Source organism: Saccopteryx leptura, chromosome 1 (assembly GCF_036850995.1).
Source record: "Saccopteryx leptura isolate mSacLep1 chromosome 1, mSacLep1_pri_phased_curated, whole genome shotgun sequence".
Classification (NCBI taxonomy): Eukaryota; Metazoa; Chordata; class Mammalia; order Chiroptera; family Emballonuridae; genus Saccopteryx; species Saccopteryx leptura.
The window spans coordinates 71985372-72007253 of NC_089503.1; the positions used below are offsets into that span (position 1 = coordinate 71985372).

General features: G+C 40.1%; 2 protein-coding genes across 4 annotated transcripts in view; both read left to right on the plus strand.

Annotated features, from left to right (window-relative positions):
- Positions 1-10818, plus strand: part of EED (embryonic ectoderm development) — a 37133-nt gene extending 26315 nt beyond the window's left edge. Inside the window, exons 10-13 of one of the 2 annotated variants that reach the window (XM_066370319.1) lie at positions 690-764; positions 8803-8961; positions 10028-10101; positions 10503-10818. In XM_066370319.1, coding sequence (XP_066226416.1) covers positions 690-764; positions 8803-8961; positions 10028-10101; positions 10503-10629 — 435 coding nt within the window. In that variant the 3' untranslated portion in view covers positions 10630-10818. The remainder of the gene's footprint in view (positions 1-689; positions 765-8802; positions 8962-10027; positions 10102-10502) is intronic. The other variant, XM_066370328.1, reaches the window with a different exon arrangement.
- An 8961-nt stretch (positions 10819-19779) lies between these two features.
- Positions 19780-21882, plus strand: part of HIKESHI (heat shock protein nuclear import factor hikeshi) — a 34677-nt gene continuing 32574 nt past the window's right edge. For both annotated transcript variants that reach the window (XM_066360713.1, XM_066360712.1), the window contains exon 1: positions 19780-20005. Coding sequence is in view for 1 of the 2 variants with exons in the window: in XM_066360712.1 (XP_066216809.1) it covers positions 19976-20005 (30 nt within the window). In the remaining variant the exon portion in view is untranslated. The remainder of the gene's footprint in view (positions 20006-21882) is intronic.

Below are 21882 nucleotides of genomic sequence, written 5' to 3' on the forward strand. Positions count from 1 at the left end.
TTTTTGCTGATAATTTAGAGAAGTTGTTGGTGATGTCATCTTGAACATTTAGGATTGTCAATTTTGGAGAAATTGCTATCCAGTTTCCTTTCTTGTGTGGATTTCAGGGCATTTCACGTTTTCTTGGGCAGAGCCTGATTTATTTTTTTGTTGACCTTGTAGATAGTTTTACCTTTTTAAAAAAACTTTTGATCTTGAAATTAGATTCACAAGAAGCTTAAATATAGTACAGAGAGGCCCCAAATTGCCCGTCACCCAGTTTCCCCCAATGGTTACATAACAATACAATATCAGATATAGGAAATTGATATTGTACAATGTGTGTGTGTCATTTTATCACGTGATTTTGTCATTTCAAGAATGTTATAGTATGGGGGCCTTTTACGATTGGCTTTTTTCACTCATAATGCCATCCACGTGTGTGTATCAGTACTTTCCCTTTTTATTGCTTAGTAGTATTCCATGGTATGGGATGCATCAGTTTATTTAGTCATCCATCTATTGTTGGATATTTTGGTCCTTTCCAGATTGGGGCTATTACAAATAAAGCTGCTAATAAACAATCGTGTACAGTTTTTGTGTGGACTTACTTAAGTTTCATTTCTCTGGGATAAATGCCTAGAAGGGCAATTGCTGGGTCATGGTTAAGTTTGTTTAGTTTTTTAAGAAACTGCCAAACTATTTTCCAGAGTGGCCGTGCCATTTTACATTCCCACCAGAAATGTAGGAGAGATCGAGTGTCTCGGAATCTTCGCCGGCATTTGGTATTGTCACTATTTTTTATTTTAGCTGTTCTGATAGGTGTGTAGTGATATCTCATCGTGGTCTTAATTTGCATTTCCCTGATGGCTAGTGATGTTGAACATCTTTCATGTGCTTATTTACCATCCATATATCCTTTCCTATGATGTCTCTTCATATCTTTTGCTCATTTTCTAATTGGATTGGTTTTTTTTATTTTTACTGTTGAGATTTGAGAATTCTTAATATATTCTAAATATGAATCCTGTGTCAGATATATAGTGTGCAAATATTTTCTTCCACTCTGTAGCTTGTTTTCATCTTCTTAACAAGGTCTTTTCAGAGCAAATGTTTCTAATTTTGCTTAAGTTCAATTTATTTTTTAAAAAGAAAATTGTTATGGATCATGCTTTTGATAATGTTTAAATGCGCTTTACCAAGCCCATAGATCCTAAAAATTATCTCCTGTGCTTTCTTCAAAAAGTCTTATACTGTGTTTTATATTAAATATATGATCCATTTAAAGTTAATTTTTGTATGAGGTTTTAGGTAGTTTATTTTTTGCATATAGATAGTCAATTGTTTTGGTACCATTTATGAAAGATTATTCTTTTTCCTTTGAATTGCTTTTGCACCGTTGTCAGAATTGTTTGGCCCTACTTGTGTGAGGCTGTTTCTCATTTTTCTTTTCCATTCTAGTACTCCACCACTGCTACATACAAACTTTTGGTTACTCTAGCTCTGTAGTAAGTCTTAGAATAGGTAGAATGATTTCTTCCATTTTATTATTCTTTTTCAAAATTATTTTAGTTATTCTAGTTACTTTGCCTTTTCATATAAACTTTAGAATAATCTTGTCTACATTTATAAAAAAGTCTTACAGGCATTATTTTGGGGGGAGGGAGGATTTTCCTCAGAATTGTGTTAAATTTATATGTCAACTTGGTGGCAAATTACTATCTTTACTCTGGTTAGTCTTCTAATCCATGAATATGGTATCTCCATTTATTTAGGTCTTTGATTTTTATGACTAGCATTTTGTGGTTTTTAGCATACAAGTTCTGTATCTGCTTTGTTAGATTTAGATCTTAATATTTCACTTTTTTTGAGTGAAAACAATTGGTATTTCTAATATCTGTGTCTGTGTTCATTGCTAGTATGTAGAAATAGTTGATTTTTGCATATTAATCTTGCTTGAATCCTGTAACCTATCAGATGTTACTCTAGGAGTGCTTTTTATTAATTACTTGGGATTTTCTACATAGACCATCTTGTCGACTGCAAATAAGGACAGTTTTATAGCTTTCTTTGTGATGTGGATGCTTTATATTTCCTTTTCTTGCCTATTACACTGGTAAACTTCCTATACTGTGTTGATTAGCAGTGTTCAGAGCATCCTTGACCTATTTCTGATATTAAGGGGGAAAATATTTTAGATTTTTACAAGTATGCATATTAGCTGTATGTATTTTGTAGATATTCTTATCAAGTTGAGAATTGCCCACTTTTCCTTTTTTTTTTTTGCATGAGAGAGGGACAGAATAGGGACAGACAGGAAGGGAGAGAGATGAGAAGCATCAATTCTTCATTGCAGCACCTTAGTTGTTCATTAATTGTTTTCTCATATGCGCCTTGACCCCTGGGGGCTCCAGCAGAGTGAGTGACTCCTTGCTCAAGCCAGAGACCTTTGGGCTCAAGCCAGTGACCATGGGGTCATATCTAGGATCCCACACTCAAGCCAGTGATCCCATGGCTTCACGCTGGTGAACCCACGTTCAAGCTGGCGACCTCAGGTTTTGAACCTGCGTCTTCTGCATCCCAGTCGGATGCTCTATCCGCTGCGCCACCTCCTGGTCAGGCTTCCTAATTTTTTTGATGTTTATTATGAATGGGTGTTAAATTTTGTTTAGTAGCCTATTAATATAGTAGGTTGCGTTGATTGGTCATTGATTATTGATATAGCCTTGTATTTCTAGAATACATTTATTTGGTCATGCTGTATAATTCTTAAGATTTTTGTGCCTGTATTCATGAGGTATGATGCTGATCTGAAGTTGGGAGTCTGCCCTCCTATTTTCTTGAAGAGATATATGGAATTGCTGTCAGTTCTTTGATTTAATTCTCCAGTTAAATCATCTAGGCCTAGAATATTTTGAGGGGGAATTGTTTTTCTTTTTCTTTTTTTTACAGAGACAGAGAGAGAGTCTATCTCAGAAAGAGGATAGATAGGAACAGACAGGAACGGAGAGAGATGAGAAGCATCAATCATTAGTTTTTCGTTGAGACACCTTAGTTGTTCATTGATTGCTTTCTCATATGTGCCTTGACCGTGGGGCTACAGCAGACCAAGTAACCCCTTGCTCGAGCCAGCGACCCTGGGTCTAAGCTGGTGAGCCTTGCTCAAACCAGATGAGCCCGCTCTCAAGCTGGTGACCTCCGGGGTCTCGAACCTGGGTCCTCCGCATCACAGTCCGACGCTCTAGCCACTGCGCCACTGCCTGGTCAGGCTTGAGGGGGAATTTTAAAATAAAAAATTTAATTTCTTTAATAGTTAAAGGTCTATTCAAATCAACTATTTCATATTGGTGAGTTGTGGTAGTCTTTGCTGTTTGAAGAATTGGTCCATCTCATTTAGTGTAAAATATGTGTATGGAGTTATTTGTAGTATTCCTTTATTGTACTTTTGTTATCCACGAGGTCTTTAGTGAATAGCCTGTGTTTCATTCCTGAAATTGGTAATGTATGTCTTCTTTTTGTCAGTCCTGCCAGCATTTTGCAGAAAGAAAGGTTCTTGTTTCTTTTCTTCTGTTTGCTGTGGGTATATTTTATTCTTTTACTAGTTTCTTTTTTCTTTTAAAGATTTTATTTATTTAGAAGAGAAGAGAGAGAAAGGGGGGAGTGGGAAGCATTAGCTTGTAGTAGTTGCTTTTTGTATGCACGTTCACCAGGTGAGCCTGGGGTTTCAAACTGGCAACCTGAGCATCCCAGGTCAACACTATATCCACTGTGCCACCACCAGTCAGGCTACTAGTTTCTTAAGGGATCTTAGATTGGTGACTTGAGGCTTTTCTTAGGTTATTCAGTTGAGACTTTTAAAAATTTTTACTTACTGATTGATTTCAGAGAGAGCAGTACATCAGTTCCACTTATTTATGCATTTACTTGTTGATTCTTATATGTGCCCCGACTGGGGATTGAAACCACACTCCCACACTTTGACCAACTGAGCTACCTGGCAAAGGCTTTGATTTCTACCTCGATTCTATTGTCAGAACATACTCTTTATGATTTTGATTTTTTATAATTTTTAAACAAGGTTTGATTTATTGATTTTACGAGTGAGGGCAGGGAGCAAGAAGTATCAACTTATAGTTGCTTCACTTTAGCTGTTCTTTGGTTGCTTCTCATATGTGCTTTGACTGATAAGCCCAGGGTTTCAAACAGGCGACCTCAGCATTTCAGGTTGATGCTTTATACACTGTGCCACCACAGTCTAGGTTTTTGGGTGGGTTTTTTTTGTTTTTGTTTTTAATGATGTATTGATTTTAGAGAGAGAGAGAGATGGGGGTGGAGGAGCAGGAAGCATCAATTTATAGTACGTAGTTGATTCTCATACGTGCCTTGACTGGGTGAGCCTGGGGTTTTGAACCGGCAACCTCAGCATTCCAGGTCAATGCTTTATCCACTGCGCCACCAGGTGAGGTGATTTTATTACAATTTTTTGAGATTTGTTTTATGATCCTGTTTTGGGTGTGTTTCATGGGAGCTTGAAAAGAATGTGTATTCTGTTGGGTGGAATGTTTTGTAAATATCACTTAGATCCTTTTGGCTGATGGTGTAGATGTATTTATTTATATCTTTGTTTATTTTTCTACTTGTTTTATTATTGAGAGATGGATATTGAAGTCTCCAGTTATAATTGTGGATTTTCCCCTTTCAGTTCTACGATTTCTTGCAGCTCTTTTGGTTGGTGCTACATACTTACCATTGCCTGCCATGTGTTGGTGGCTTGGCCCTTTATCCATCTCTGTCTCTAGTAATTTTTCTTTTGAATTTTCCTTTATCTGGTTGTAATTTAGTCATTTTTGCTTCTCTTTGATTGTTTGCATGGTATATCCTTTTCCAACTTTTACTTTTAATCTACATATTATATCTGAAGTGAGTTTTTTCTTGTAGGTGGCATATAATTGGGTCATTTTTTTAAACCCACGCTGTCAAACTTTTAGTTGGTATTTTTAGACCATTTATATTTGAGCCTTAACATATCAATTATTACAAAATGTCTGCCATTTAATTTATTTTCATGTTTTATTTTCTGGAATTTTTTCTGCTAACTTCCTATAGGTTATATGAACATAGTTTAGAAATTCATTTTGATTTGCTTATAGTATTTTTTTTTTTTTTTTTTTTTTTTTCTGAAGCTGGAAATGGGGAGAGACAGTCAGACTCCCGCATGTGCCCGACCGGGATCCACCCGGCACGCCCACCAGGGGGCGATACTCTGCCCATCCCGGGCTTCGCTCTGTCGCACCAGAGCCACTCCAGCACCTGAGGCAGAGGCCAAGGAGCCATCCCCAGTGCTGGGCCATCTTTGCTCCAATGAAGCCTCGGCTGCAGGAGGGGAAGAGAGAGACAGAGAGGAAGGAGAGGGGGAGGGGTGGAGAAGCAGATGGGCGCTTCTCCTGTGTGCCCTGGCCGGGAATCGAACCCGGGACTTCCGCACGCCAGGCCGACGCTCTACCACTGAGCCAACCAGCCAGGGCACTTATAGTATTTTTGAATATATTTCTTTGTATAGATTTTTTGGTGTATGGGCTAGATGTTACTCTATATATGATGTATAAGTTATACACATTGAACAATATGGTGGTAAAGGATTCTGGCCCCCCACACAGTCAGAACTCTGTGTAACTACAGTTGGGCTTCTGAATATGCGGATTCCCAACTGCAGATCCCTTCTTTTATCATTTCCTTTCTGTTCATAAAACTTCCTGTAGACATTCTTTTAGGGTAGGTCTGCTGGTGACAAATTATCTTAGTTTTTCATAGTCTGAGAACACCCTCATTTCCCTCTTCATTCCCTCTAGGTCAGCGGTTCTCAACCTGTGGGTGGCGACCCCGGCGGGGGTTGAACGACCAAAACACAGGGACCACCTAAAGCCACGACCCCTGTGTTTTGGTCGTTCGACCCCCACCGGGGTCGCGACCCACAGGTTGAGAACCTCTGCTCTAGGTATAGTCACTATATATAGGATTTTGTGTTGCATTTCTTAATTTATTTGTTTGTTTGTTTATTTATTATTAAGCCAGAGAGGGGGGTGAAACTGGAAGACAGGAAGGGCGAGAGATGAAAAGCATCAATTCTTGGTTGTAGCACCTTAGTAGTTGTTTTCCATTATGTGCCTTGACTGTGGGGGTGTGTGGGGGGGTGACTCGAGTGGATGACCTCTTGCACAAGCCAGCAACCATGGGGGTCATGTCCATGATCCCACGCTCCATCCAGCGATCCTGTGCTCAAGCCAGATCAGCCTGCTCTTGAGCCGGTGACCTTGGGGCCTGGAAGCTGGGTCCTCTGCTTCCTAGGCTGTCACTCCATCCACTGCACCACCAACTGGTCAGGCGAAGCATTTTTATGATGGCTGCTTTAAAATCTTTGATCTAACATTTATGCCATCTTTTGTTGGCATCTGTTTTCTCATTGAAGTTGAGATTATTATGTTTTTTGGTATGACATTCTGAACTCTGGATCTTATTTAGATCTCCTATAGCAGGCTTCCTCTGATAAATTTTCAGCTGGGGAAGGGGAGTGCTGCCTCATAACTGGCAAGTAGCGAGGGAAGTTCCTGTTCCCTGCTCTTGTTGACTTGGTGATGGTGTTTTATTACTGCTGGGAGGGAGTTCAGGCTTTCCACTGCACCTCAGGTGGCACTACCCTAGCTGAAGAGACTGACAGGAATCATTACTGCTGCTCAGGTCGGTTCCACCCGACACTGCAGGGGGTAGGTGTCTCTTCCTGGCTTCCTCTAATACCACTCCAGACAGAGAGAAGGGGAGGGGTCACCTTATTACCATAAAGGGCAGAGGGAATCAGGTTATTACATACTGAGATGCTTAGTTACCACCTGAGAAGCGTTTCCCCACAGGCCTTGGCTGGTTCATATGGGGGCAGGTCTATAGTTTTTTCTGTAGTATTTGGCTATAGTAGAGCATTTGTCTGAAAAATTTCTCTCTTGCTAGGTTGCCATTTCCTGGTCTCTTGTAGAGAGCAGAACTTTGGGGGTGAGAGGTTGGGTTTTTTTGTTGTTGTTGTTTCTGTGTTTGTCTTCGCCCATTAGAGTTGTTAAATTGCTGACTTTCCCAACACCTAGCCGGAGATACATAAATGAGGGAAAAGAAAACCAGGCAATTCAATTTCCTGCATGTCCCAGGATTCCTAATCAGTTTGCCTCCTCTCTTCCTTTCATACTTTCAAGTTGTACTTAGTGGGACAAATAGAAAAAAACGTATCTTCTGTTATTTTGCAAGTAAACTGTAAAGTTTTTGCTCTTAGAACTTAATCAAATATAGGAAAGGATTCCTGGGAAGCTGAACTGAATGAACTATTATATGGGTGGTCTCAAATCTGGCTCTGGATCATAATCATTGGGAGAACATTGTAAAAAATAGATTCCTAGACCTTACCCCACAGATTCTAAATCTGGTACAAGGACCTAGGAATGTAATTTTGAAAAGATCTTTTAAGTTATTTCGAGTGCAGCCATTAGTATGGATAAATTCTTTTTATTTCCCTTTGCTTTAATTCTCCATGATGGGATTGCTAGGATCCTTTACCACTAGTCAGTTAGAAGCACTTGAACACCTATTTTACACTTCTGCTTCTTCCTTTTATCGCAGAGAATCCAAATCTCAGAGATTCTGACTGAGTAGGGCTGGGGCCAAGATGAGTTGAGAAAACTGCAGGCTATCAGCTCAGTTGTACGCTTAGTTAAGAGTCATCAGACTAGGTGATATCTAAGATACTTCAAAGAACTTGTAGACATACAGCCCTAGGATTTTACATAAAATAAAAAAGGCAGAGAAAAAAAAGTTGTGTTGTTCCCTCCCTAATCTTCCCTTTGGCTCTGCTGTTAAGCTGTTTAAATGCCAGTTAACACCACAGGGTGGCTTGTGAAACATACCAGCCACTCTTCACAGACACCTGGAATTTTCAGCCCTGGCTGCTCTTGAGGTTCATTGTAAGGTGTTCAGCAGCATCTCTGGCCTGTATTCAGTAGAGACCAGAGACATTGCAAGATGTCCCTTAACTGGCAAACCATGGACCTACACAGTAATCTGAATAATGCCCACTATATTGCAAATTTTCTCCCATGTATTCTTTACCACTTGCTGCTTAAATAAAATGTGTGGAAAGATTCGAAGTTAGAAGATAAGGGAAGTTATAACTTGGCCTGTTTCAATCGCATCCCCGTATCAGTGTCTTAACACTAAACTACTGCTTTTATGCCTTCTATATAATCTGATCTCTAAGGCCCTTTCTATGAATTCATTAGCTTTCATATGACATCTGTTGAGTACCTACCATGTTGCACAAACACTGGGGATAAAGGATTCATAGTTAACCAGGTAAAGGGAACCACATGGGGTTAGCAGTGAAATCAGCAGTTGGGAATAAGCAGGAGCCTTATTGAAGAGCCATGCATTCTCATACAGTATTTGTAAATTTTACCTTAGCTATAAGGTAGACTTGAAGTCTCTGGATACTAAAGTATCTAGAGCTGAATTTAGTTTGGTAGGGAAGAGAAATTGTGACTTCCAAAATGAATTGTCTCCAGTGTGATACTTTTTTATTGTTAAAATCTGTTGATAGACTTCTTGTCCTCAAATGTGCACATATTTATATAAATATAAATATAAATGAATGTATGTCACTATACTTAATGGATAGATAACCAGATTCTATGAGCTGTTGATTCTAAAATTATTATATAGAGAAAAGGCTTTGTTTCAATACTTAAAATTCAGTTCTACAAGTAATATTTCTTTCATCTCTCTTTTTTAAAGTCTTGTGAAAACGCCATTGTGTGCTGGAAACCTGGCAAAATGGAAGATGATATAGATAAAATTAAGCCCAGTGAGTCTAATGTGACTATTCTTGGGCGATTTGATTACAGCCAGTGTGACATTTGGTACATGAGATTTTCTATGGATTTCTGGCAAAAGGTAGAAACATTTTTACATTTTGAAATTATTTGACTTAAACCTATGGTAATTTTAGTTTTCTCTGTTGTGCATCTGCACTGTTTCCTTTAAGAATCTATACCTTGATGTTCTGTATTATTGCTTTGGCCTTTGATATTTATTCTATCCTTGTGGCTCTGAACACCATCTGCATTGGTTTTTATAAATGAAATTGACAGGTGGCAGTGGTGGCAGTTAGGTGTTTTTCACATCTCTTTCAGGTTTTGGTGAAAAGTTATTTTTATGTGGCTTTTTCTCAGAAAAAGTTCAAAAAAAACCCAACATTGGAGATAGAGACAAAATACTAGTTATCTAAAATTTTAAAGAAATTTAGTGTTAGGATTTTGTGGTAATGAATAATCTGAGTAATTCACAAGAAAGCTTTTGAAAGAGCTTTCTATAGCTTTTGCTCCAGTTCTTTAAGGCAGAATAAAGAGTACGTGTGTATAGTGTAAACTGTAGAGCAGGGGTCCCCAAACTACGGCCCGCGGGGCCGCATGCGGCCCCCTGAGACCATTTATCCGGCCCCCGCCGCACTTCTGAAGGGGGCACCTCTTTCATTGGTGGTCAGTGAGAGGAGCACATTGACCATCATTAGCCAAAAGCAGGCCCATAGTTCCCATTGAAATACTGGTCAGTTAGTTGATTTAAATTTACTTGTTCTTTATTTTAAATATTGTATTTGTTCCCTTTTTTTTTTTTTTTTACTTTAAAATAAGATATGTGCAGTGTGCATAGGGATTTGTTCATAATTTTTGTTATAGTCCGGCCCTCCAACGGTCTGAGGAACAGTAAACTGGCCCCCTGTGTAAAAAGTTTGGGGACCCCTGCTGTAGAGCATGCCTTCTTATTTATTCAAGACACCTCTGTGAAGTGTTAGTTGCTCATATCCCCACTTTCAAATCAGAAATATAAGGTACAAAGAAGTAATCAAGAGCTTAACTAGAGGCTAGAGCTGAGGTTTTTCAAAAGAAAGATGTTTTAGCATTGCTTGAAATCTTTTAAAGTATTTTAATAATTTGGTGTTTTTAAAAATATATTTATACAGATGCTTGCATTGGGTAATCAAGTTGGCAAACTTTATGTTTGGGATTTAGAAGTAGAAGATCCTCATAAAGCAAAGTAAGTATTTGGAAGGTCCCATTTATCATTTCTGCCTTCATATTTATAATGTTATGCCAAAAATAGAGGAGGTAATTTATACTTGCAACGACATTTTCAAATCATTTGTGCCATTTACACGTCTCTGAGTATTTTAAAATATTTTTTAGTCTTAATGATTGTTTTTTTATAAGTACCTTGACAGCAAGTTATTACTTCTTTTTATATATTATTTGGTGCCTCTTTAATTGATACCCAAATTTTATGAAATTCAAGATTGAGGTCTTAGTGAAGTATATTTTGGTTTCAAATGCTTTCTGTATGATTTGGAACATCTATTCATTTTCTGATTCATTGCTTTAAGTTAGATACTGACAATATTATCTATGTATGATATTTAACTTGTCCTATTTTCTCTCTAGATGTACAACACTGACTCATCAGAAATGTAGTGCTGCTATTCGACAAACCAGTTTTAGCAGGGATAGCAGCATTCTTATAGCTGTTTGTGATGATGCTAGTATTTGGCGATGGGACCGACTTCGATAAAATACTTTTACTAATCGAATTAGAATGTGTTTTCCGTGTATAGTAGAATCAAATGTATCTTGCTAGTAAGGGCACAATAGTTAGAATTGTCTTTCAGCATACGATCAGGCTGGGCTGAATGTAGTGATGTTTACATTGTTTACACTCTTTGTACTGTCTCCTGCTCAGACTCTACTGCTTTTAATAAAAATTTATTTTTATAAAGCCACGTGTTATTTTAGTTTATTTTCATTGTGATGAATAGAAATATTGGAATAAAATGCCTTATCTTTTTGTAATGATAATTTGTTTACTTAACTGGAGGAAGCTATATAATGTAATAATAAGTAGTAGTTATGTTTAAAATTTTGTAGAGTTGTAATGGTACTGTTTTAATAACTTATCTTTATGGTTAAAAGCTATTATTGCCATTCAGCCCTGGCCAGATAGCTCAGGTGGTTGGAGTATCATCCTGAAGCACAGAGGCTGACAGTTTGATTCCTGGTCAGGGCACATACAGAAACAGATTGATGTTCCTGTCTCTCTTTCCCCCTTCCATGCTTGCTCACATAAATAAATAAATAAATTAAAAAAAACCCACAAAAGATAGTATTTATTGCCGTGCAGTTTACAACTTGGCCATTAGTAATCTTAGTGGACATATTACTAGAGCAAGGTAGGGCAGGACATAGAAGGTCAAACATAGTAGGTTGAAAATGAAAGAAATGGGGAGTATGTTTTTAAAGTGAGTTACTGTCCCCTCTTCTAGAAGGATATTTATTGGATAAGAGAAATAAATAGATTGACAAGGTCTTAGGGTTGAGGGTAGTTGGTTGTTTTGTTTATGTTTTGCTTATGTTTATGGACAAGAAATAGTAGGAAGAAACAGCCTAGTACACAAATCTGTAACTCTCTGATTATTTCCTTAGGCTTATTTATCAGAATTAGTTACTGAATGAAAGGGTATTTTTATTAAGGTTGTAACTATTCATTTGCTCCAGCATTATATGTTAGTGCCCATTGTAGTTTAGTTTTTAGTTCCTGTGTATATCTCCGTGTAGCTCAGAGGACAGCAAAGTTTTCTGTAAATAGCCAGATAGTGACTGTTTTAGGGTATGTGAGCCATACAGTCTGTCGTGTCAACTCTTGCTGCTGTAGTGGGAAAGCAGCCTCAATGTGGAAGGGAATGAGCCTGGCTGTGTTCCAATAAATTATAAAAACAAGAATATTAGTTATTAAAATGGAGAACCTTTAATGAGGTCCTAATGTTGAAAATTTAGGCCAACCAAATAGCTCACAAAGATAAACAAACAGCCTGCTGCTCTGTTAGTTGAAGCAATGCACAATATACAGAGACCACCAAAGACTTCGGATTTTGTAATTATCAGAGACTAAAGAGCCTCATTTTAAAATGTTCTCTGCTCATTCCTTGCAACCATTTCAGTTATCACCTAATATACTGTATAATTTACTTGTTTGTTGCATTTCTGTCCCACTTTGATGTAGGCTTTATGAGGGTATAGTTTTTTTCTTTTTTGAGAAAGAAACATCAACTCGTTGCTTCACTTTAGTTGTGCATTGATTGTTCTTGGATGTGCTTTGACTGGGGATCAGACCAGACCTTGAGCCCAAGTTGAGCCAGCGACTTCTTGCTCAAGCTGGTAACCTCAGCATTCCAGCTTGATGCTTTATCCGCTGCGCCACCACTGGTCAGGCAATGATGTAGTTTTGTTTCACATGTGTAACTCTAGCACCTAGAACATGGTCTTGTACATAGTAGGTGCTCAGTGAATATTTGTTGGATGAAACACTTAAAAAATAAAACATGGCAATCACAAAAATGAAGCAATAAGAGGCTCTCAAGACCAAAAGATTTGGAAAAGAGGCCCTGACCAGTTGGCTCAGTGGTTGAATATCAACCTGGCATGTGGAAGTCCTGGGTTCAATTCCCAGTCAGAGCACACGGGAGTAGTGACCATCTGCTTCTCCCCTGCTCCCCCTTCTCTCTCTCTCTCACCCCCACCCCACAGCCATGGCTTGATTGGTTTGAACTCATCAGCCCCGGACTGAGGGTGGCTCCCTACACCCTCCGTCTCAAGCTAAAAACCGCTGGGTTGTGAACATGGCCCCAGTTGGGGGTTGCCGGGTGGATCAGGTCAGGGTGCATGTGGAACTCTTACTTTCCTCCTCTCACTTAAATTTAAGAAAAAAAGATTTGGAAAACTTGTTTTTTAAATTAATTTTTAGAGAAAGGACGGTAAAAACATCAATTTGTTGTTCCACTTATTTATGCATTCTTTGATTCTTGTATGTGTCCTGACCAGGGATTGAACCTGCAACCTTGGTATACTGGGGCAGTGCTCTAACCAACTGAACTTATCCTCCTGTGCCTGGAAACAACTTTTGGAAATGAAAAAATAAATTGGTGAACTAAACTCAGTGGATGGGATAGTTGATTAGATACAGTGCATAGAGATAAGTGAACTGGAAGACCTACTAAGAAATTATTAAGAGTGTGGCAGAGAACCAAATGGAGAATAGGAGGAGTTAGAACTATAGAGGATAATATGAAAAGGTCTAATGATATATTTGGAGATTCAGAAAGAAAAAGGCAATATTGGAGAATTATTTTACTTTATGCCATAACTAAGAATGCCATGCGGGCATGTATGATAGAACCAGAAGGTAGTTGATGGTTTTAGCATCTTCCTTAACTAAAGTCATGTCAACTCCCACCTTCCATTGCAACCATAATCACTAATGTGCCAGTCGCTTAAGTCTCTACCAAGCCCAGACCTGCTCCCTGATATGTATTACATCCCGAGAAAAAGTCTCCACAGTTTATTTCAAGTTGGACTAAAGGCCAACTGATGCCATATCCCTATTGTACCTTTTGTGGTCATGTAAGGTGCTCACCAGGACAGCAGAATTTACCCAAGTTGCCTACAGCACAAATTGTAGGACAATCAAATGTGTAAATCTCTGGATGGTTTTGTTTCCTGAACAAGGGAAACCAAGGATTGGTATCCCTGTACTATGGGTCTCCCCAGGGGCTAATGATCTAAACTCCCTCTGCCAGTCATTTACTGTGACTGTTCCAGTGCTTTGATGAGCCATGAGTTCTCCCATTTAATTTACACGTGATGGAGTCCCCTTTTTTTCCTGGGATTGTAATTGCACTTTGGAGAGTGAAGACACTTGATTGTGCAGTTAGCTTGCCAGGACCTCCAGCCAAAGTGGACAAGAAACCCTGTTCAGCGGAAGTGTTAAAGCATTGTGACATTTGTTCTAGTGCTCAAGACGAGCTTTATTAATTTGCCAGGGCCCCAAGCCTCTTGTTTAAAAAGCAGGAAATGGGTGGCATCAAAAGTACTGAAAAAAAGCTTTTTCCTCTGTGATTTCTTTTGCAGAGTACAGGGGACCCTGTACTGGCCCTGCCTGAGGCTGACCTGAGGTCCTGTGCCTTTTTCCAGCTGCCCCATCTGACATGGGATCTTCGTTGACAGATTCTCAGTTCTAAATTATTTAGTCTTAATCAGTCTCTTTCTGGCTCTGTCTTGGTTTCTTTGGTCCATTTAAAATGAATAGAGCAATTTTGCATCTTCCACATTTTTCCCCCAAAGAAATATAATTTAGTGTTTGTTTCAACAACAGTTAATAAGGGAGATGCTGGGAGCCACGGTGCTCTATGGGGAGGGGACCTAAGTCTGAAGATTTTGAGGCAGAGAAAATAGATGATTGCTGTTGCAGAGCAAACAATGGGCTAAGAAAGGGCGGGGATGTGGCTTGGTTTTGGAAAAGGACTGGATAGAAATTAGATGATTTTGAAGTTGCTTTTTAAGCTAATGCCTGAGAAGGGCAGAAGTCTAAAAAATTAATGGTTACCTTGTCCAGAAATGCTTAAAGAATTAAAATGCTAATTGCAGCAAAGGGGGGAATCAGTTGGCTTAACTGCATCTTCAAGCTTGGATAAGGTATCTTCTAGGACAGTAATTAAAAAAAATTTTTTTTTGAGAGGGAAAAATCCTAACATTAATTTGTTGTTCCACCTATTCATGCATTCATTGGTTGTTTGTATGTACCCTGACTGGGTATTGAACCCTCTTTGGTGTATTGGGATGATGCTCTAGCTAACTGAGCTACTTGGCCAGGACCTAGGACAGTAATTTTTTCTCTTTCAAGATTTTATTTATTGATTTTAGAGAGAGAAAGAGGGTGGGGAGGATTGGGAAGCATCAACTTGTTGCTGCTTGTATGTGCCTTGACTGGGCAAGCTTGGGGTTTTGAACCAGTGACCTCAGCATTCCAGGTCTATGCTTCATCCACTGTGCCACCACAGGTCAGGATAAGACAGTAATTTTTAAACTTAAAAAAAAAAATGCAATCCAAAGTAGGAAATAGACTACATATATTATATGCCAGTCTCACACATAACAAAGTGTTCCATGAAACAAATTACTTATGTTAGATGTAATCTGAAATTTTCTTTTTTTGACAGAGACAGAGAGACAGGGACAGACAGGAAGGGAGAGAGATGAGAAGCATCAATTCTTCATTTTGGCATGTTAGTTGTTGATTGATTGCTTTCTCATATGTGCCTTGACCTGGGAGCTACAGCAGAGCGAATGACCCCTTGCTCAAGCCAGCAACCTTGGGTATCAAGCCAATGACCTTTGGGTTCAAGCCAGTGACCATAGGTCATGTCTATGATCCCTTGCTCAAGCTTGATGAGCCCATGCTCAAGCAGGCAACCTTGGGTTCAAACCTGGGTGCTCTGCGTCCTACTTCGATGCTCTATTCACTGTGCCACCTCCTGGTCAGGCTTCTTCCTTTTTCTCTTTGATTTTTTTTTAATGCAATGCAACTCACTAAATCGATTTCAGAACCCAATAATGAATCTCAACCGTTTGAAACACTGATCTAGGGAAAATGAGTCTAGATGGCTTTTACCAAGGACTCACACTGTCGGATATACAAGTATATGTAAAAAGTGCTACATGGGCCTGACCAGGCGGTGGCGCAGTGGATGGAGTGTGGGACTGGGATGTGGAGGACCCAGGTTCAAGACCCCGAGGTCACCAGCTTGAGCGCGGGCTCATCTGGTTTGAACAAGGCTCACCAGCTTGAGCCCAAAGTCCCTGGCTTCAGCAAGGGGTCACGTGGACTGCTGTAGGTTCCCCAGCCCCGCCCCGTCAAGGCACATATGAGAAAGCAATCAATGAACAACTAAGGAACAGCAAGGAAGAACTGTTGTGTCTCATCTCTCTCCCTTCCTGTCTGTCTGTCCCTATCTGTCTCTGTCTCTCTCTCTCTCTCTCCCACAAGAAAAAAAAATGCTACATGGTTTCTAACCACAGAACATAGCTCTAACACTATTACTTTGTTTACTTTCATTTATCACCTGTGGATTTCCCCTGCTGTGATTTGTAGAAAATTACTGTCATTTTGGAATTGAACTGGTAGATTTAAAAAAGATTCTTGGTATTTTGTGGTTATTTTCTGATGCAGAGCAGTGCTTCAGATGAATAAAAGCAGACTCATTTCACCTTTTGCTTCGTTTTATGCCAGGCTGACGTGAAGGGTAAAAAGTTGTGTGATTTGTCACATTTTGTGTAATGAGTGAGGGAGGGTGTATATATGTTTAATTCTAAAATTATTGAATTGAGTTTCAGAAAATCACTGGTTGTGAGAAATATATAGGACTGCACTAGCCATTATTTAATTTAAAAAAAATGTGATGCAAAATTGCTTTTGAAACTGCTAAAATTTTGTATTAAAAATGTTTTAGTGCTGTGGTCTAGTGGCTCAGTGGAAAAGCATTGTCCTGGCGCACAGAGGTTGCAGGTTTCCTGCCGGGGTCCAGCCCCGGGGGGGATCCAGGGGTCCCACAGGAGGAGACGGCGTCGGCGAAATCGAGTGAGAGAGCCGAATTCTTTTCTTTCTCTTTATTCTCTAGTTAGCATTTACTGCCAGGCATCTCTCCCAAATGCTGGTCTAGCTTTCTTTTTTATACACACACACCAAGTTACAATTACATGGTATTAATCATTGCTTCTGTTTCACTATGTTTACATGTTTCCAGATAACAGTTAATTTATATCTATAAACTACAAATCAGGTGGCAAATCATTCAAAGTACAATTAAAAAATAACTTGAATAGCGATAACATCAGTAAAAGCTTTTAAAGGATTAGTACTAACTAATAACTCAACTTTACTGTTGTTGTGAGTCAAGGGGCAGAGAGAGATTAACAGACAAAATCATTAAGGACTAGCAAAGGACCACCGCTTGCTCAGGCAAATGGCCTTGAGTTTATGCAGTGTCCTAACTTTTCTCACAAGACTTCAAAAGGCTTGCTTATTAAGAAATTATCATAACATCAAGAGTAACTTTTGCTTAAAGATATATAGAGTGCACCTGCAAGATAGCTAGTAGCAACATAATATCAGAAGGCATTAATTGCTATTGCTTCTATGGATTCTTCCATATTCCTCTTTATTATCTGAACGAAAAACCTTGGGAAAGTATATAAATCTCATGAGAATGTCTCACTGAGAAAGCCCAGCAACTGCCTTCAGTCATAAAACAATTCTCTTAGCAAAACATTCTTTTCTTGCTGACTGCATTCCCATCCCAGGCCACGCAACGGGCCATTCCATAACACCTTACCTAAGATTCTATTGTCTAGTCAAACTTTATTTATTTACTATATTCACACACTAGTTAAGTTCTAACTATATTCTTCTTAGAGTGTACCACTATTTGCAGATCAAATAAGCAAGAAGAAAGGAAAGTTTCTCTACTCTATCACCTGAAAAGGCTAGGGAGGAAAAATGATGAATTAAGTGAAGGCCGAAAGGTGCTCTGTGCACAGCCACTGCCTTCTATTCATACACAAGTCACAATCTATTCTTTCTAACATGATTAGTAAGAAGAAATTCTACAAACTTAACCCTTTACGAGGGATATCATAGCCAGCCTCTTATGTTTATGAGCCCAGTTCAAGGGGCTTACAGGCTTTTCTGTGGAACTTACACCTTCTGTCTCATTTCCAAAGAAATTACTACAAATCTACAGGGAAAGCACGGTACTATTATCCCTGTGCCACAAATAATAGCACACACCCAGAAAAAGGGGGGATATAAGGCCAGATTAATTCAAAAGATTAAAGGGGGAAGTATCGTGCCTTTCCTTGCGGTGACTTTGTCAACCCGCAGCTGTTGGTCTTACTGCGGTGACTCTATCTTCTTTTGCTGTGACTTTGTCAGCCAGCAGTTGTGGATCTTCTTCTGCTGTGACCTAGTTAGCCAGCATTAGTGGATCGGCTCCCGACAGTTTCCTTGTTTTGCTTTGTTTTTGAGAGAGACAGGAAGGGAGAGAGATGAGAAGCAGCAACTTGTAGTTGTGGCATTTTAGTTGTTCATTGATTGATTCTCATACATGCCTTGACCAGGGGGCTCTAGCCGAGCCACTGACCTCTTGCTCAAGCCAGCTACCTTGGGCTTCAAGTCAGTGACCTTTGGGCTTAAGCCGGCAACCATAGGAGCATTTCACTGATCCCACGCTGAAGCCAGAAACCCACTCAGGCTAGCAACTCCACACAGGCCAGAGGAGCCTGTGCTCAAGACAGCGACTTCAGCGTTTCATACCTGGGACCTCATTGTCCCAGGTAGATGTTACATCCTTTGTGCCACCACTGGTTAGGTTTCTTTTTATTTTTCTAAGAATTTATCTATTGATTTAAGAGAGGAGAGAGAGAGACAGATGAGTTGGGGGAGAGCAAAACACATCGACTCATAGTTGCTTTTCTTATGTGCCCCGGCAAGCCCAGGCTTTCAAACCAGCAACCTCAGCATTCCAGGTCGACCCTTTATGCACTGTGCCACCACAGGTCAGACAAGGCTGCAGATTTGATCCCCAATCAGGGCACATATGAGAAGCAGTCACTGAGTACACAACAAAGTGGACCAGTAAGTTGATGCTTCTCTCTCCCTTCTCTCTCTGAAATCAGTGGAGAAAAAAAGGTTTGGTTGGTTGTGCTGGCTTTTTTTCTCAGGCTGTTCTCTTTGAAGTCTCAAGATGGTTGCTACAACTCCAGGTGTCATTTTCAGGTATGTCAATGTACAAAGAGAGAAAGTGATCATCTCTTCATGTGACTTTCTTAAGACCAAGAAACCTTCCCCAGAAGTCCCCAGCAGACTTCCGCTCATTGACTAGAATTGGGTTATAAGGCTTATTCTAAACCAATCATTGCAAAGGAAATGAAAAGTTTTTAAAAATATACTTTTAAAGTTTATTGATTTTTAGAGAGGTAGAGGGAGAGACAGGCAGGCAGGCAGACATCGATTTTTTTCCATTTATTTATGCATTCATTAGTTGATTACTACATGTGCCCTGACTGGGCATCATGTAACCTAAAACCTTGGCTTATCAGGACAACTGCTCTAACCCACTGAGCTACTCGGCCAGGGCAATGCCAGTTGTTTTGGCTGTTTTTTATTTCCTATGAAAATTCACATAGAAAAAATATATTAGAATAAAACTCCCGTTAATTAAGCACTGCCAGGTTCTTAAGCGTTTTGTGTATATACTAATTCATTTAAGTCTCACATCAACCCTAGGAGAGAGGCACAAAAAGTTTTACTTTACAAATAGAGACAATAAAGCCCAAATATATATAACTTGGTCACACTTTTGCAGCAAGTAAGTGGGGGAGCTATATGAAGCTGGAAAAAACTACAAAAATGTTGATAGAAAGTTCAAAACAGTCGATTAAACATTAGTACTGAGCTACTGCGTAGCAGAAATAAACCAGATTTGGATTCGGGCTATAACTAATACTGCTGTGTAAAGATTTGGGGCTGGTCACTCTGGGTAGTTTCCTCGCCAAGAAAATGAAGACAACAATGCCTACCTTACTGGGTTTTTGTAAGGATCTAGTCAAGTGATGATTGCAAAAGCACACTGTGAGAAACATCCCTCAGCATTGGATTCGGAAACTTGGGGTCCTGACCATCAATCCAAACAGGTAAAAAAGGCTCCTGGCGCTTTTCCCGGAAACCCGCGCAGGGCCCTCTGGGACTCGTAGTCTTGTATTGGCTCTGGTCCACCTTTCTCTCTTATTGGGGCGGCCGGATGTAAGCCCCGGAAGTACTTGTGACCTAAGACAGTCCTGATTAGGAAGAAGAGGTCAGAGGTCACAGCGCGGAAGGTGTTCCCGCCGCTGGCGAAATCGCTATGTAGTGGCGGTACTGGAGCCCTCCTGTGTGTTCTGGAAGGTTCTTGGCCTCCACTTTTATAGCAGACCCTGGACTTGTAGTCGTGGCTTCGGGTCCCTGCCGGCTGAGTGGAGTCGCTGCTGCCGCCATGTTTGGCTGCTTGGTGGCGGGGAGGCTGGTGAGGATGGGGCCGGGACCCATCAGTCAGGGGGCTGGACACTGATGGCAAAGCTTTGGGAAAGGCTAGGCGTGCGGGTTGGAAGGGTGCGGGTGAAACCCCTCTTGTCTACTTTGCAGCGGAGCATGGGGAGTGGGACGCTGGGTGTTGGTTCTGTTCTGTCCGTAGTCATTTGAGTAGTCGCACATGAGCTGCCGTGTGTGGAGCCGGCATTACATACTGGGGAGTGCACGCCTTTTGTCCGTTTCTCGTCGTTTTAGCCTTTTGTCTAGCGCCTCTTGGCAACTCAGTCTTAACCCTCACAACTTGTGAGGTAGTTATTAACAGTTGACCCATTTTGCAGTCGAGGGAAGCTCAGGCGGCAGAGTAAGCACTCGCCTAACCTCGTAGAGTGAGTTCGACGTAAGTTCGGCATTTGAATCTAGGCTGTAGCGTCCTGTTTATCAAAGATTAAGGTGCTCGGGCAGTGTTTATGCGCTGGGACTTTTTGGAAGGGCTCTAGTAAAAATAGACTTAAAGTAATTGTAAGTTGGCTCTTAGACACTTAAGTGTGAGCCAGATCAGAGGTGACTCTGGGAAGATGTGAGCCGCTTGTGTCCTTATAAGGTCGGAAGCGATAATAACCTCACTTGCTGGAATATTAGAATTAAATGAGATCAGCACCTGGAATTGTTCAGGAATAACCTGGAAGGGGTATTTTGCTTGCCTCATCAAAAGCACATAGTCATTTCAGACTTGACTCCATTCACTCGGATTTCTTAACTTTTTTTTTTCCGCCCTGCTTTGTTAAATGTTGCAGCCCCTCTGTTGAATGTTAAGTTTTTCCTGAGTCTTTGATAATATATTGTATTTTGTACACAGTTCTAAGGAATCACAGAGATAAATTGGAGACGACTGGCCTCAGAAAATTTTTTGTTTGTGTTTGGATTGATTGGGAGGCCTATTTGGTGATGATGATAATTGGTAATACTGGTGAGATAACTTGATTCCCTGCTCATGATAGGAAAAACGGAAGGACCAGCCTGGGATGAGTGTGGGACACGGATGAATAAGTGTTTATTTATATTCTTCTTATGTTTCCTAATGTTGGTCAGATAAGTTTGTAAATATGATGTATATGTTTGCTGACTTATAGTTTTGCATTGAGGGCTGGTCAACACCAGATATAGTGGTCTGTGAGGTTGCAGTTGCCTTCCTGATTGGGAGGGGCCATTGTCTTGCTAATGTTTACTGGAAGAGAGATTCTGCCCCCCCACTGAGAAGTGCAGGAGGATTTTTTTTTTTTTTCTCCTCTCCCTGATCCCTTGCCCTCCGTGGGAAAAGCAAGTGTTTCTGCGTTTCCCTTGGCTTTTCTTGTGGCTTGCCTGTCTTGGTGAGACACCAGTAAACAGAATGGCCCACCATCCTCCGCCTCCGCCATTTCTTTACCATCTGCCCGAATCTCATGAGAACCTGCATGTGAATGGCCAAGAAAGAGGCACGGCCCCTGGCCATAACCTCTTTTTCCATTTTTTTAAGTGTTCGTTTTACTGATTTTAGAGAGAGACAGACAGGAACATCTACCTGTTCCTGTATGTGCCCTCTCTGGGAATGGAATCAGCAACCTCTGTGCTCTGCTTCAACCTATAGAGCTATCTGGTCAGGGCTGCTTCTCTATATTTAAACCAGAGGGTTTTTAATTGTTGGAAATCTTCAGCAGAGGGAATCAGAGCTTGACATTAAGAACACATCCCTGAGTAGGACACTTGAAAACCATGTCAACACAAATTAAAAATGAAAGTAATAATTAAAAAAGAACACTCATCCCTTGTATTGTAGAATTGTGAGCCTGAAACCTGTATAATTTTATTAACCAATGTCACCCCAATAAATTCAGT